The following is a 16,987-nucleotide window of genomic DNA, read 5'->3' as shown; positions in this document are numbered from 1 at the left end:
GCAATGCTTTCTCCGTCCAGTCAGCCCCTATACATGTGACGTGAACTCAAGGGTGGCGGAAGTTCTTTTAATCTGGAGGGGCACCGACGTCGAAGGGCACTTTCCAGAAATTCGATTGGACTGATGCAGCCTGATATTTGTATTATCTTATTTGCGTATTCACATCACTCCATCAACGCCCCCCCCCCCCTCAAGGAAAAGTGCATACTAGCACCGCAGTACCAAATGTGCAAATTGGGAAACAACGAACAAGTTTTCTTTCGAGACAAAATCATTATAAAGAGAGACCCACAGAAATTCATTAATAGTTCTAAATTAGGATTAGATCTCTTACTGAAGTATCGCTGACCTAACAAGGTGATCAAGAGTACAATTTTTATGTAGAAAAAAGGGCACATTTTTAACCTGAGGAAAAGTGGTGGGGGGGGGGACGTGCCTCTGTGACCCCCCAGGTTCCGCCGCCCTTGCGTGAACTCCTTCACTACACTACCACGATCGTAATGACTTCTCTAGGTTTCCATGTTTACAATTCCGCAATGCTTTCTGTTTTCCGGTGCCCAACTTTACTGCAAATGCCTCCAGTTTCGGGCCCGCTTTTTTGATGTCATAAGTTGTGGTATTTCTGACGCTATATATAGTCTTTTGCCAGCTGACCGGCCGATTCCCCTTGGAAAAGTCTGTACAATATTTTTTCAAGTTCTGTTTGATATGGTTAGAACCAACATCTTTCTCTTCATATTCTGCTTCAAACTGACGTTCAGAGTAGTTTTAGTCTAAACGTAAAGTGAAATGAAACTTTGTTGCTAAAACATTCACTTGTGTATTGCAATTTAGTACCTTCGGGAATGGAACCAGAACGCTTTCGCAACTGTTTTGAAAATTGCAATGTTTGGAAAAGCTGAATTACCCAGCTACCACATAATCATCTATGATAGGGGATTAAGAACACGACAATATATCACATGCAGTTTGAAGGTGAGCTTATTATAACTGGTAAGCCCCTCTAGAAGAGGAGACAATCGTATCTCCTGCAAGGATAACTTCTCCGTGAACTGTAAAGCGCAGTTACAACTCATTTCACATCATCTTGTCAATGCTTCGGAAAAACTTCCCATTTTCAAATCTTCCAGGTTAATTGTAAGCTTTGGTATATTCCCATTGTCATTAACACATGGCTGGTATGTTATGTCATATCAATGGTTCAATTTCATTTTATATGATATCAATGTAAATTATAGAGGAGGACTGTATTGCTAGTCGATCAATTAATTGTGTAAGGACCCAATTGTAACCGGATATAAACTTTTATTACTTAGTTTAACCAATAAGATTTATAACCTGCCTAGGTATCATATATTCTCTCAAGAAACACGTCGTTGCTTACTGCACTACATAATGAATACAACAAATGCTAAATAAAGAAGATGATCCTGCAATCACGTATTTAATTAAGACATTAATCACAAGAGAATATATGCCATACAACAGTAGTCCATTTGATGCAGTAATTTATTGAAAGTTGACTAAAAGAAAGTGAAATGAAAGAAGGAAAGAAGGAAAAAAAAAACCCTCGAGTACTTAAATCAACATTAGGCCTATGCAGTGGGTATATAATTAATTACAATATTTACACATAATTCGATATAATCAATAACTGATACCATAACAACTTTAAAGCTTAGATGATTATTCGGATATCAAATGTCGATTAGGGAACGTGATATATTTTACAGAGACTATCCTTGCGCATTAATATAGTGGCATATGAAGGTACTTTTGGGTGGAAGGGGGGGGGGGGTGGCTGAAGACTGATGGCCGGCCTGGGGGAGGGGTCTAAGGGGGGGTGTATCCCCCTCCCCTTTGGATATTTTTTGCATTTCCAGGTGGCCTCAAATGCAATTTGGTACAATATAGCACACTTCAACACCCACTCCATTTTGTAAATAATTTTGCATTTTCACCTGGCCTTAGATGCAATTTGGTGCTCCAAATGAGATTTTTTTCTCATTTGGAAATGAAAAAGGGGTTTGCTGACTTAAGGAGCGGGGGGGGGGGGGGGCGGAATGATACTTCCGCCCCCATATTTTTCATATTCCACAGCCCCCCGGTTCCTACGCCCTTGGTAATAAACTTACTTTAATAAAAAAAACTGGATAGTATATTTAATTTTGATCTTTGCACTGTTCTGACCATGCATACCGAACAAGATCACTAATGGTGCTATTTGACAGGCATCATCACATGAGTTCATTTGTAAAGTAAACATACAACTGAGGTTACTGAGGGTAAAACTCGATTTAACGTATTCAAAACATTTTTTTAATCTTTTTATTTAACTAGGATTTGTCATGGTTAAATATCTTGCTACTAGTTAGCAGTTTAATGAAAACATCTTGATTATTTCACAAAGAGCAAATAAAGTGAATATTTAGTCATTCGATGTGTATTTCTCAAATCATTTCTATTTTTTTCATCATTGGTGGACTGTTGAAAGAAATTACTCTAGACACAAAATTAGTTTGCAGCAGTCCAGGTTGTATGTACACACCACTTTTAATTTATATACATCTTTTGCTCAACAGCTAGAGCGGCTGCACTTTGAAGTGTAATACACAGATTATTAAGTCTGTTTCTCAGAAGCAAACACGTAAGTCAACAGGTAATCATAAGAATACAAATATTCCCCCCAAAATGTAAAATGTAAAGTTATGGAGATTTATGGTCACTTCAACACATCTAAGAGTTTAAACCAGTATATCGAACCTTCATACCTACCACATGAGAAATCCTTGGTCCCTTAAAGACCAACTATGGAGACTTTTCGATGAACATAAAATCCCACCATTTTGCATGTATGTAATCCTTAACTCACTCCAATTATATTGCTGTAATTAACTTCACCAATTTCGGACGTTAAATACGTGAAAAATGGGAAGAAAAGTCAGCTTTTTATGAAACCTGTTTCAGACATTCCTGAAACATTCCGAAGACATCAGGTGACCATGTGACGTCACTGTTTGTATACCTCACTCACAACAATACTTTTAGTGTGTAAAGTTGTATACTTGAGCTGCCAAAAACATCAACGATATTACTCCTTTTCCCCCGAAATGCCACAATTCTGTGTTGTTGGAGGTTGCAGTTATACCTCATCCAACAACAGCATCAGCTTTTTTAGATTTTCGAGTAAAAGAACCGACGTACAACGCCGCAGACTTTGGATCAATTTTTGAGATCCACGCGGAAAGATTTTTCAGCACCCGGAGTATCTCATGCCCATGAGCCCACATGCATGACCCTGCCTCTGTGTAAGCTGCAAATGTCTCATTCTGCGAAAGTTATATTCTATCGATAGCTGTGTCGGACCATGGCCGGACATAGCTAATGTGAAATTGACCGTAAACAAGCTCTGGACGTCCTTACATGTACCATTATATCACGCAATTGACAGTATAATATTTACCGTAAGGGATGACCGTGTATATACCGTGCCTATAGGGTAGCATTGTTAGTACATGTATGGCTCACAGCATATGTAAATAGTCATGCTATAGGATTTCATCGCATTTATCTATTTCCTTTGTTGTATTCCAGTATCGTGAGTTCGTGATACATTGTGTTATATTGTCCGTTATGTTTATTCCGGCATCTGCATGGTCCAAGGAGTTGAATAAAAACGGTTCTATGTAGCGATCGGACGTTTTATTTCGTTAGTGACTGTCTTGTGATTTTGGGATGTAACTGGTCAAGGCCTGTTTCAACTAGACCTAACTCTATAGAATTACACAGAGTCACGGTAGTATTTCGCCCAGGATTGAACGAGAAACGTGGATTTGGATATTCACTGCTAAATTTTGTTTATTGAAAGGATACTTTTTCTGTGTTTGTACTTTTGGATATTAAAACGAGTAAGTACTATGTGCAGCTGAACCTTAGTCATGTATATTCTACCCTGGTCGATTCGGGTCAGCGTCTTCTCGTAGTTGTTCGATTATGTTTAGTGTCTTTTTGGTAATTCGTTGACAGTAACGTAAGCCATTTTCCCCGTCACATATCACGCATGAGGCATCTTTTAGGTCTATTCTTCTGTTCAGTTTACGGTATCTTGCGCTCAAATTGTATAACGGAATCGCCAAGCTGCTTGCATGTTCTACAGTATATTGTACCGTACGCTCCGCTATGTAAAAGATTCTTCCATTTGAGTGGAAATTTTGCTAATGAAATAACCAATTTAACTAAAATTTCTACTTATAATTGTCTTAAAACTAGTTGTTAACTTACATGTGTTCTTGATTTAAGCTAAAAGCTTTTCAAACACTCGAAATTGGAAGTCAAAAACAGTATAATTAATCGCTATCTGTGTACAAACAGTGCCTATATCAGCGTTTGATTTTCGCGGTATACAAACAATGACGTCACACGGTGACCAGAGGCTCCTTTGGGTCAATCTCTGCTTTCAGACATTCCAGAGGTTCATGTCACGTGACTACCCAAAATGTCCATTTTCGTGGTCGTTTTTTGATGGGTTATAGTAGGTTTTCGAAGATTATTTTTTACACATGTTGATTATGGGTATGTAAACTCCTAAATTAATGGAAAATCCAAAAAAAATAATTGGCCTCCATAGTTGGTCTTTAAGAATAGAGGTGCACTAGCAGCACCCAATAACATCTGGAGCCAAGTCTACAGTCCCCTTTTTGAAGTCGGCGGTTCTGTTAATGAGGACACAGTACTCTCTCATGTTCTCTGTGTATGCTCGTATTGACCCTGGTCTTCCACGACACCCCTCACTCTCGGCAGGACTGGAGCACATGGAATACATAGATTGGACATTCGGGCTTCGATAGACAAGTCGGACCCTGGGATATTTTTTATCGAAATCAGGCCCCCTTTTACAATTCATCTTTCCCTTATGTACCGTACGTTATGAAATTGAGAATATCCTATTCTTTATCCTACATTTTCCCGGCCCCCTCCATGTCTTCGGGCCCCCTAATACACCACGGGTCTCGGCCCTCGGCCCCTTGTAGAATAACGTGGAGGGAATGGATCCAAAGTCGCATAGATGTGATTGTCTTGTTCGTGGTAAGTAGTAATATTCTTCACATTGCCATAGAGCGGGGGAGCAGTCGGACAGGCCATCGGACGGACAGGAATCATCATCTGTTGATCTGGAATGGATCGTCTTGACTTCGGTTTACAACTACAACGACAATATCCAAAGCAACATGCGACAATTGTAAGAGCTAAGACTATCAGAAAAACCGCGATTACTGACAAAGATCCAACGATGTGTGGAAAGTATTCACCGAGAATAGAAGAAGCTGGAGTTGTCGTTGGAAAGGGAGATGTTGAACGGAGAGATACTGTAGTGGTGCTTCGAATAGTGGAGGCAGTAGGCCTGACGGCTGAAACATGAAAGATAAATCATAAACATGAATCATAAAAAATGTATGAAATTGTTTTTCGATGTAATTAGTAGTTTTAAGTGATAGCGATAGTAGCTCGATCAACAAATTTGTTACAGCGGCTCAATATATAGGCTACAAATCTGCAGCCTGGATTTAGCCAGAAGAAGTTGATTCTGTAGAATCTGTAGAATCTACAGACAACTCTAAACCAGCTACTCGCTTTGAGAAATAAAACATATTCTGTAACTCTGTTCTGAAAACGATTGTAACTTAACGTCTGCCAAACGCGTGTGATATAACATTACATTAAAACAGGAAAATTTACATATACACATACAGTATACCGAATATATATGTGGTGGCGCTACATCACTATTCAGCGAAGTTTAGTCACCAATTCTTAGAATTTTAGTGGTCAGTGTTTTTTAAAATATAGAATTGATGGACAGTCATGTACAGCAGGACGGAATCAAGCTCAACACCTTATGATATCAGTTGGGCTAAATTTTAAAGGATATATCCTATAGAAATTTCATATCCATGAACAAACGATCACACTTCCTTCGTATAAATCCTTTATAACATGGGCGGCGATCATGGGGGGGGGGGGGGACGGGGGGACATGTCCCCCAATATTTTAGGTGGGGAGATATAGTATCTAATATCCCCCCCAATATTTGTTGGCATAGTTTTTATTAAGCATATGTTTTGTATTTTTTTATGATATCGCTAGTAATTTCAAAAATAGAAAATACTTAGATGCAACTTACAAGGCCTGGGAAGTGCCATTTCCAGCGATCTGGGAGGCATTTTCGGCCAAAATTTTCCTGGTGGAGCTATGCTTAGAAAGTCTGGGTACAAGCTTTGCCCCTCCCTTGGCATATTCCTCGCAAGGCGCCTGTCTAACCATGTCACAGTTTGTTACGATATATGACCGAAAGTAGTTTTTACTTTTGTTTTCGAAATGAATAGCTAGACGGACCGCATCCGTAATGAAATTTGGTTTGCATCTTGTGTATGAGTGTACGTACGTACAATCATATATATGATCCACATCGATATGGGTTCACTGGGTTTCCATTTGGCCTGTTTCCTACAAGATTTCTAACCGCAGGTGCGTAGCCAAGGGAGGGGGGGGGGGTGAAGGGTGGAGATCGCCCTCCCCGTCGAGCATATTTTTTTTGTATTTTCTATGATATCGAAGTTTATAGTAGCCGTTATAAGAGGTTTTAATATTTGTACACCAATAATTTAGCTGGGTCTGAATTTTCGAAAATTCCTTGACCAACATTCTTCATCATACTTCCCTCTACTCGTGCAATTTTGAACGGTCTGTTAGGGGTTGAGGGGTGGGGGGGGGGGTTTCTATATTGGTTGTCCATAGATGAAATTTTGTGCAACATTATGGGTATGTTTTGAAGTGAATTTATTATTCAAATTCTGAACAAATAATGGGCTTAAAACCTTGAAAAGTGGGGCTGACGGGTATTGTGGGGCGTTACGTAGAATTACCTACAAAAGCAATGATCCACAGGAGATGCAATGAGGTCGAACATGATGTGTGACTGGTGACAATTTTGAAAAAAAGGTTATGAATAAAAAAAAAAAAACTATTAGGAAAAACTTGGTTCTCAGGCCAAAGTGTTCATCTGGTTGGTCATTTTCAAGCCCGAGAAGTGCCATTTCCGGTGATCTGGGGTCTATCAAAACCAGAAATTTTCTTGTACGCTGCGCGCCAACCAATGGTGGCGCTCCGCTATGATAGTAATTCGCCTGCATCTAAGCAAGTGTCCCCCCCCAATATTTGAAACAGATCGCCGCCCCTGCTTTATAAGCAAGACCACTTCCGATGGATATGTTGTAGCATGCGTGTGGATAGTTGTGTAAACTCAAACAACTCAGTTGGGACACATTTTATATACTGCACCTCCGTGCCACGCTTCAAAGCACTCGCACTGACAGTTTCAGCAGTATGAATATCCTGTTTCGATGTAACGGACAAGGGGTGAGAGTGGATTAAGTTGTTGGTCTTTGGGCCCAGGCTCTATCCGGAGTGACGTTTCTTAAAATGTACCACGTTTCTGTCAGATAAAGGTTAGGAGCTATTTATACTAGTAGTACGAGTGCTTTGAAGCATTGTATTAATAGAGAGTGCTATTAGAATTATTGTCCTAACATGCTGCTTTCAAGATTTGAAACATAACTTGAACTCACCTTCATTTGTCGTCGTTATTGGAGAGAGATCGATATTAAAGGAACACTTTGCCTCGTTCCCTATGTCATCCTCGAAAATATACACAACCGTTGTGTGACCCAAATTGAAAGTTGAACCTGGGATATGTGTTCTATTCCGGAAAGGCAAAGCAACTGGTGTTTGTACTCCGTAGATGCGACTCACTGCCCTAGGCTCCTGCCATGGGACTTTCGTTGGTCCTTCAGTAACCATCTGTATATCGTCAGGACAATTCGAGACTAAAGGTTTGACTTTTAAGAAAATAGAAAACAAAGTAAAACGAAGTTATTGCTTTTCAATCGGTTCCATCGATTTAAACTGGCGTAGTTCCTATGCTGAACAATGATTCTTTTCGTGGAAGGAAGGTAATATAAAGAATGTAAAAGTGGCGTACGTTATAATACTCTGACCAACCTGGCAAATGTCATTAAATGTACTTTTCTCTCGTCAGAACCGTCTATACCTTCATTCCCCCTTTCGCACCGACAGGACCAACACCACCACCACCAACACCACCGACACTAACACCACCACCAACACCACCGACACCACCAACCACACCAGCACCCAAATCGAGAATTAGGATTTGCTCGGGAGTAAAAACACATCCCCTGTCCGAACTTAATCATTCGTCCGTGTAGTTGGGTTCCAGTTTTATTATTTAACATACAATTCTGCAGGTTTGGGGATACATATTCCCGACCGATAATCTCCACAGACATATTTGAAAGCGAGTAAGTCAAACATTTCATTGAATAAACGAAATGAAACGAATGTCACTATAAACGTTTGCAAACCTCCAACGCAGACGAAAGAGACACCTTCTGGAAAACACAGCTCACTGCATTGTCCGTTGTCGATAGCACATTGGTGTTGATCTGCAAGAAGACCAAACAAATAGTTGAAAAAGTATATAAGGGGATATTTCTGTTGCAATATAGGTTAGGTCTACCTATATTTAATACATAATATGTTATTATTTTTTTAGTAAAGTATGACCCGAGCATGAACAACTGAAACAGTCATGGATATGCCACGTTATCAGCCCTTTAAGCAACTTATCTATAACAATGTATATAACTCCCTCCACCTACCACTCCAGGATTTAACTCAAAGTATCAGTTACGACCTGGGAATTTTCCATGTCCCCAACCCCCCACCCCACCCACACACTTGTGCATGGGGGACGGGGGATTTATGAACAAACCTATATATTACATAATTACAAGTTAGGATGATTCCAGACAATTACTTGATTGTTAATACAGCTTCAGATTTTACTGACAAAGGCAAGTTATACAACAGGAAATGCAAATTTAAGAGTGAATTAGATCGGAAAAGGCCGGTGACATCCCCCCCCCAAAAAAAAAAAAAAAAAAAAAAAAAAAACTTGTGTCGTTTCGAATTAGGGGCAGGCCTGTAAAGGCCTTTTTTTTTTAAAGAGCCGTATATAGCGACGGCTGTGTCTTTTTATATAGCTCCCAGCCGCCAAAGTGTGAACCTTGCGGACTTATTAAAATACATGCATGTTGTCACGAAGCCAGATGGAATTCAGTCACGTCATATGTAAATAACTATGTCGGAGGTGTCAAGGGCTAGAGAATGCATAGTCATCTGGACTATGCTGAGTATATTTGCACTTGAGGTATACTCGCGAAACACTGATAGCGACTGTAAGGATTATGAGAAGCTCAAAAGCGCATTGCTTACGGTGTACGAAATAAATGCTGAGGGGTTCCGCAAGAAATGTGGGTACTCAAAGCCCGAGGGTTCTGAATTGTATGCGCAATTCGTAGAAAGGTTATCTGGGTATTTGACTGGACGGATACAAACTTAGCGACTGTGTTTCGGATGATAGTTCATCGTTTTGATAATACTTTTTTAAGAAAAGTCACCCATGAAAGAGCCTGGGCACGAAAACCAAACTACCGAACGACTGATCCCCTTTCAACCCCACTCCCGTTGCATCGGGACTTTGACTTTGATAATTAGGGAACCGTAACTGTGCAATGTTTGCCATAACGACTTAAGAATATTTGTTTAAGGATGGAGTCCGAGTAGTTTGGGAGATTGTATATTATTAGCTGATCAGTAGGTGAATGCCCATGGTAGCAGGCCGAGAGAGAGGAATGTTGTAAGGGAAAAGGTGCAGCACGCACTTAGTCCTGGAAGGAAATTGGGCAGCCAATGGTATCTTATTAAAGAAGGGGGATGTGTCACGTAGCCAGATGGAATTCAGTCACGTCATATGTAAATAACTATGTCCTGTGTGTGTCAAGGCCGGGCTAGGGAATGCTTGGTCATCTGGACTACACGGAGTAAATTTACGTAACTTCAATTGTCATTCATTCAGTGTGTTTGGATGGAATGTTTGCCTGAGATGCCGAGGGCTAGTATAAAAGCAGTAGCGGCAGTTGGGGCGTGGCTCATTGTTATTATTATTATGTCGGTGCAAGAGTTATGACGCACTCTTCCGTACCGTGCAGGTATACTATGTGTTTCATGCCGAATTTAGTCAAAGGTTGCTACTGTGTGTTAATGCCTATTTTAATGTAATGTATGTCGGGTTACTGAGTGTTCCCGCATGTGGATACAGGGTAACTTCGTGTTCCCACGTTGTTTGCTGACATTGAAGAACCGGGAGTTGCTTAAACAACGGTCCCGTAAGTAATTGCATACTTGTTGTCATTACGTTTACTTGCAATTAATTTAATACCGTATTTATTGTGCAAAGAGTTGCTATATATGATATTAAGTGGACTCTGATGGAATTCTCGCACATACAGTAGTGAGGGAATATTTAGTTAATGTAATGTATGAATGTAACTGTGTCAGTCCGATATGTTATAATATCAAACTATTCATGTGTAATAGGCCGTCTTCCATGGCTTGCTTTTCGCTTCCTTTGCTCAATTTTTTAGGGGAATGGTGTTACTGTAGCTTTAAATGCGGAGAATAATCACGAGATTCATAATTTGCTATGCCAACAACACGATTGTTGCACATTACTATAAAAATGCAGTAAAACTAGAGTATTTTAATTGATTATGGGACATGCCTGATTTTGGGCAACTGACCAATCATAGGGCTGCTTCTCGTGACCTTTTGACCCGGCCCGAACTTATTTTGTTTACCTCTACTGTAGCTAGCCTAGATCACGCACTGTCTGCATATAGAGCCCGTAGCCCATCCATTGCTCCAATCTATCGGAGATGGCAGTCCAAATGATCAGAAAACTTTTTGACAAAGGTAAGAATAGAATAACTGTAGACGCCAAAAAAGTCGTAATATATATGTGTACACATGTATGATATTGTAGGCAAATGAGGTCGAAATTTCTGTTGATTAAGTACGTAGGCCTACGCTGCAAAGTTGTAACGCCTAACGCCAGTTGGGATTGCGATATTGCATTAGCCTACATTATATATCTGCCTGACCAAAGTCTTCGTTGACGTTAGACTTAGCAAACAATATAGGCTATGCCTATGCTTGGCCTAGTTTATGATGTCCTTATAGTACGGATATTACTGTAACTGTACATTAGATGCAAAAGGGCAAGGCTCTGCACAAGTCAATAAGAGACAAAGACGTTTTGATAAAACAACCAAGGTTTCGCAAAGTATCATAACACTAGGATCTGTTCAAGTGGATTGTACTTGGCCTAACCTCTATCCCATGGACCAGGAAAGCAGCCACTGTGCCTCACTACTCCATATCGACTAGCTATGGTTATGAATGCGTGAACTAGTAAAGTTCCAGCTTTATGTTTTATTTTGCTATTTTTTCTAACAGTTTGATGATGACTTCTCACAAAATGTGCAGTCCATTGTGCTGGGAAGATTGGGCCATTAACAAGGTTCACCCCAATCAGTTGGTCTAAAGTTATTGCCTGTGCTGAGGAATGGTGCAAATTATCTGGCCCACAGTGTGATGTTGCTCACGAAGTTCTATCCCCCTGCAAAGAACAGCCTGACAGCTCTGAGGACATCTTCTACCATCGTGAATGCTAGGCGGGTTTTACCAACAAAACAGATATTATCAGAGCAAAGAAACGACAGATGAAATTACCTCAACATAAAGCAGTTGAAGGTAAGAAGTTTGTCAAAATGCATTTTATTATGAGTTAAAGGTATGCTGTATTGATCACAAATAAGCCTCATTTTCAAATATGGTAACTTTTGGTCAAAATTCTTTAACTTTTTTTTATTACCACCCTGGAAGAAATTTACCTCACCAGGACATTCAGTCATCTTGTGTGCTCATGTAGTATGTCTAAGAACAAATTGGAAAGTAAAGACCCACAGGGAAGGATTTTTTGAAAACTTGTAGTTCTAAATTATAGCATGCTATAATTTGGGGCTAATACAGACTACCATTAAACAGTAATGAAATACAGAAACATGTCAATAAACACAAACAAATTGTTTTAATGATGTGATGTAACACCTCTTGGATCAATTCACTTGTTGGAACTTTAAAAGCTCATTTCCCTTGCATACAATGTAATTGAACTGCTTGAATTTACATTGGTATGTGAATACGTGGTCAATTAGTACTGCAGATTTCTAGAAGATTTAGTGTGAGCAAAAAGGGCCTTTTATTGTTTTATTCCCAAATGTTCTTTTTATGCTTTATCCTGGTATTTAGATATCATGTCTTGAAGGTAGTTGCCTCTAAGGCATGATTTTGTTAAATGAGTTTATCTGACTACACATGAAATTAGGAATTAATTGAAGAATTGTTAGAAAACCTGCAGTGCAGTTTGATATGAATTTTGAAAACATTAGGTGAAATGAAGGAAGATAAGACCATTTGACATCTTGTTATCATTTATGAATTTTAAAATGAGGCTAGTTTGTTATGAATAGCAACAAAAAGGATGTTCAATCATTATTTTAGCTTTAATCTGTTAGCAGGATGGCATAATTTGAAATTGATAAAGATCATTTGTATGTTTTCTAAATTGAGTGAGCCTTCACTGTGCTATGTGTCATGCTGTCATTTCTAAGACAAAAATAATTTTCTGTGCAACGAATAGTCAGTGTCTGTTGGGCCCACATAAAATGTGAGAAAAGCTGTCACTCACAGACATCTCTGAAAAGGAATTGTTCCAACTCAACATAGGAATGTCATACACAAAAAACATATCAACCCAACAAAGCAACTGTATGTCACTCTCAGGTAGAGGAGGTATCCTGAGGGATTTTAATCGTTTTACATTTTTTTAATTTGATTTCAAATCTAGATACCTCTATTGAAGAAGATCACCAAACAGAAATTGATGAACCTCTGGGAAAAATACTTCTCCGATCATCAAAGTTGGCTTCTTCCTCATCTGATACAAGGTCTAGGTTACAGAATGTTCTACCGGCATATAATAACATATTTTGCAAAAGTCATTAGCCTAGTGTAGTGTACAGCATACACGTATATGCTACAAATGTGAGGATGCCCTACACTGAACATTATGAACATATGATTAAACTATCAATCTTATTTCAAGTGAGGCTTCATTTGTACAGTGTAAGATGGTCAGCTCTTACATAAAGTTTTTTGTACCATAGTTTTACTTGTTTATTAGTGCATTGTGCAGTGCTCACTGTACAGAGGGCTACACATTTGTACAGTATATTTGTATGTTGTCTTGTGGCAGCAAAAGGGTTGATTTAATAACAACTCTCTCTTCTGGGTTGCAAGGCAACTATCTTGTTCTTCCTGGAAATTAGTTCTCACAGGAAATGGGGTCTGTGTGTATATATATTTTAGGAACAAAAGGAGTTTTGTGAGGGTATAGGGAGTTGGCTATTAGTATCTGAGCAAGGCAGTTGTAAAAGAAGAGAAAGATAGTTTATTGGCTGGATACAGTAGTTTGTTTTAAACCTTAATTTACATAGTTCAAGTTACTGTAGGCCTTATTATTTTATGGAAGTTGTGATATTCAACTGACAGTCTGGGACACTATTTATTATAAGGATACTATTTACTATAAAGGATATTATTTTACAATAAAGGATATCCAGGACACCATCACTTATAAAGGACATTATTTTACTACAAAGGATATTGACAGTATTTTACTGAAAGGATACCCTGGAACACTATTTCATATAAATTAAAGGATACTTTTTTGTTGGAATCCGACTTTCATAATACCATTCATTGGGTTCAACTATACTGATGTCGTAGAATATCTGATGTCGTAGAGGATCTGAGGTCATAGATTACTTGATGTCACCAGCAGGCCAACTCACCAGAACAGACTTTTAAATTAAGTGTATTTCTTTATTTTTTGGGTGCGCACCTCACGACTGTAAGTTGTTTCATTAAATTCTTTGACTGGGCCCAGATCAACTGTACATTGTTGTTATTCATAATTGTAATTTCTTTTGATCCAATCCAGTTGAGTTCTCCATTTTTTATGTGTCTTGCTCTGTGTTAGGTCATCACACCAAACCCAGAGTTCCCTGATCAAGAACAAACATTTATTTTCAGTGGCTAACACCCTTACATACAATATAGATCTACTGTTAAAAAAAATGAAAACTTCTTATAGTGTGGTGTTATATAAGTGTAGATAACACCAGTTGAGAATCCCAGTTCAAACTATTTAAAAATATAAGCAGTAAAACATAGTTGACCCCCAGTAAGTTCAGTAACACATAGTTGACCCAGTGAAACATAGTTGAACCCAGTAAAACATAGTTGAACCAGTAAAACATAGTTGAACCAGTTGGATCCAGTAAAACATAGTTAAACCAGTTGGGAACCCCAGTTCACCCATTTCAACCTAGTTCAAATTTGGGCCAATTTCCGTATAGAAAATTCCAGTTGAACCCAGTTCAAAAGTTCAACTGAAATTTCCACCAGGGGCAGCCTTGATGTGTTTCAGCTTGAGAACATATGCTCTATAATGTGTATTGATCATTAATTCCTGACCACCAGATATCTCTTTGTACCACAGAAAACAAAGTAAAGTTGTAATGAAACTGGTCTCAATCAAGAAAAACACATTCCTACCAAGTTTCGAGGTCACTAGCTCATGTAGAAATAGAGATATCACAGCTGCTAACATTCATTCTGGTCAATCCTCAAAAACAACAAAATGTTTGGTTACCTTGGCAACAGCAAGACTTTCTGAAGTCATCATAATAGCATTGAATATTCTATGATACCATATGTCACATGTGTATGTAACTTTCAGTCATAAATTATTACATACAACCTCTGTATTGTTTCTTAAACAGGTCGGTAGCTTTTCTTAAAAAGTCTAATCAACGAGTAAAGGGCGCCCTCTATTTGGTTTTCTGTTAATTGTTCCCCCAGTCAGCATCGGACAAATTTCAAATTTGGTGGGCTTTTTGTTCTCCAGAAGACCCTTCATAGGGATTGTTTTATATTACTCTAATCTTCCACCCTGGCTATTAAAAAAAACTTCCAAATTCATCATAGCCATATATGGGCAGCTAGCCGCCATTTTGGTTCTTGGCACAGCCGTGTGCACATTTGGTCGCTGCCAACAAACAGAAAACCAAACCTTATATCAAATTGTACTCATTTTCACTCAAATCAAGTATTCCCTAAAAAATTGAGCAAAATCCAAAAACTAAGCACTTTTTTGGCACATGGAAGACGGCCTATAAGGGTTTATGGTGTTATGTGTACACTCTAGCATCTTGAGAACATGCTAATAGTTTCGTCATTCCATAATTACTCTTGCAGTGTTTGCGTTTGATTTGTATGTGTGTATGTATGTATGATAGTGTGTATGTATGTGTGTATGTATGTATGAATGTATATTAGATCCTCCTGCAAGCAGGAACTCGCGAAGAAGCCTCATTGGCTTATCAAAGCCGCAAGCTGACCGAAGTCATTCTCTTAGATTCATATTTAACGCCAATGATGATTAATTGTTAATTGACAACAACTCTGTGACTGGACGACATACATTAATCTGGGCGTCACTCGAATCGGGGACCTTATGATTGAAAGGCACCGACGTTAACCACTGTGCTAACACTCCACTGAGCTAACATAATGTAGTACATTTCTTGTACTACATTAGGAACTGTACCACCGAGCCATTATTGTTTTATTTCTTGTCTACCGCCTTACGTAAACCGGGACACATATCCAAAATCCTAACACACGCACTCCATTCGTTACTAATTACAACCCTTTCGTGAAATAATTCATGAGCTATATCCAATAGGAGTTTGCGTTATTCCAAGACGATTAGTCTCTAAATATACATATATATACATATCTATATATATATATATATATATATATATATATATATATATATATATATATATATATAAATACATACATACATACATACATACATACATACATACATACATACATACATACATACATACATACATACATACATACATACATACATACATACATACATACATACATACATACATACATACATACATACATACATACATACATACATACATACATACATACATACATACATACATACATACATACATACATACATACGAATATACATATATAAGCAGGATTAGTGGTAATACCTGAAATTTCTTGATCAGACCTGTAATAAAACAAGCCTTCCAATGGCGTCGGAACGCCAAGAGCTAGAGCTCCAATAAAGTCCCCACCTCTGTCGACATAGCGTAGACTCTCGTAGACTGGATGAGACCAGAAGAGGGCGAACCTGTCCATAGTGAAACCATGGAAAGCTGCAAACAAGGGGTTACTATACACTTGTTGACGGTCCGTACCATTCAGGTTTATTCTCTCTAGGACAGCGGTTTCTACTAGTGCATTTATCCAGTAGAGTACATTGTCTGTAAAAAAGAACTATATTACTATTGTTTCGCGTTTCTGTTACTAAACACAGACAGATCACTAGTCACTGTAAGATAGCCATTGATCATACTAAGACACCCTAGTCGGGGTGGAGGAAGTGAGATAAAAAAGAGTGAGGCCCGGGTTAGAATCCTTGTGGAGCCTGGACTTGTTTTATATATATAAACACATAAATACAAACACGCACACGCAAACACACACGCACACGCATTCATGCACACAGACATATATATATATATATATATCAATATATATATATATATATATATACATACAGATAAACATATAAATATATATATATACTTATATATATATATTTATATATATATATTTATATATAGGCTTATATATATATATATAAATATATATATATATATATATATATATATATAAATATATATATATATATACTTATATATATATATATATATATATACTTATATATATACTTATATATAAAAACTTGTGTGTTTTTCAATCGTTAAAGTGATAT

The 16,987-nt window shown here is 38.2% G+C and overlaps 1 protein-coding gene and 1 long non-coding RNA gene across 2 annotated transcripts in view; one reads left to right on the top strand and one right to left on the bottom strand.

The window, feature by feature from the left end:
* Positions 1-4,341: 4,341 nt before the first annotated feature.
* Positions 4,342-16,987, bottom strand: part of LOC139981400 (uncharacterized) — a 53,259-nt gene continuing 40,613 nt past the window's right edge. Inside the window, exons 23-26 of the mRNA XM_071993766.1 lie at positions 16,197-16,364; positions 8,442-8,522; positions 7,626-7,895; positions 4,342-5,408 (exon numbers count right to left, since the gene is read on the bottom strand). Of these exons, the coding sequence (XP_071849867.1) occupies positions 4,993-5,408; positions 7,626-7,895; positions 8,442-8,522; positions 16,197-16,364 (935 nt within the window). The 3' untranslated portion in view covers positions 4,342-4,992. The remainder of the gene's footprint in view (positions 5,409-7,625; positions 7,896-8,441; positions 8,523-16,196; positions 16,365-16,987) is intronic.
* On the top strand, positions 10,514-14,252 carry LOC139981286 (uncharacterized). Its single transcript, XR_011797823.1, has 3 exons — positions 10,514-10,893; positions 11,437-11,733; positions 12,890-14,252. It is a non-coding gene; the product is annotated as an uncharacterized lncRNA (long non-coding RNA).

Source organism: Apostichopus japonicus, chromosome 15, assembly GCF_037975245.1.
Source record: "Apostichopus japonicus isolate 1M-3 chromosome 15, ASM3797524v1, whole genome shotgun sequence".
Classification (NCBI taxonomy): domain Eukaryota; kingdom Metazoa; phylum Echinodermata; class Holothuroidea; order Aspidochirotida; family Stichopodidae; genus Apostichopus; species Apostichopus japonicus.
Note: the sequence above shows the minus strand (reverse complement) of the source record. Positions and strands in the feature narration are given on the sequence as shown.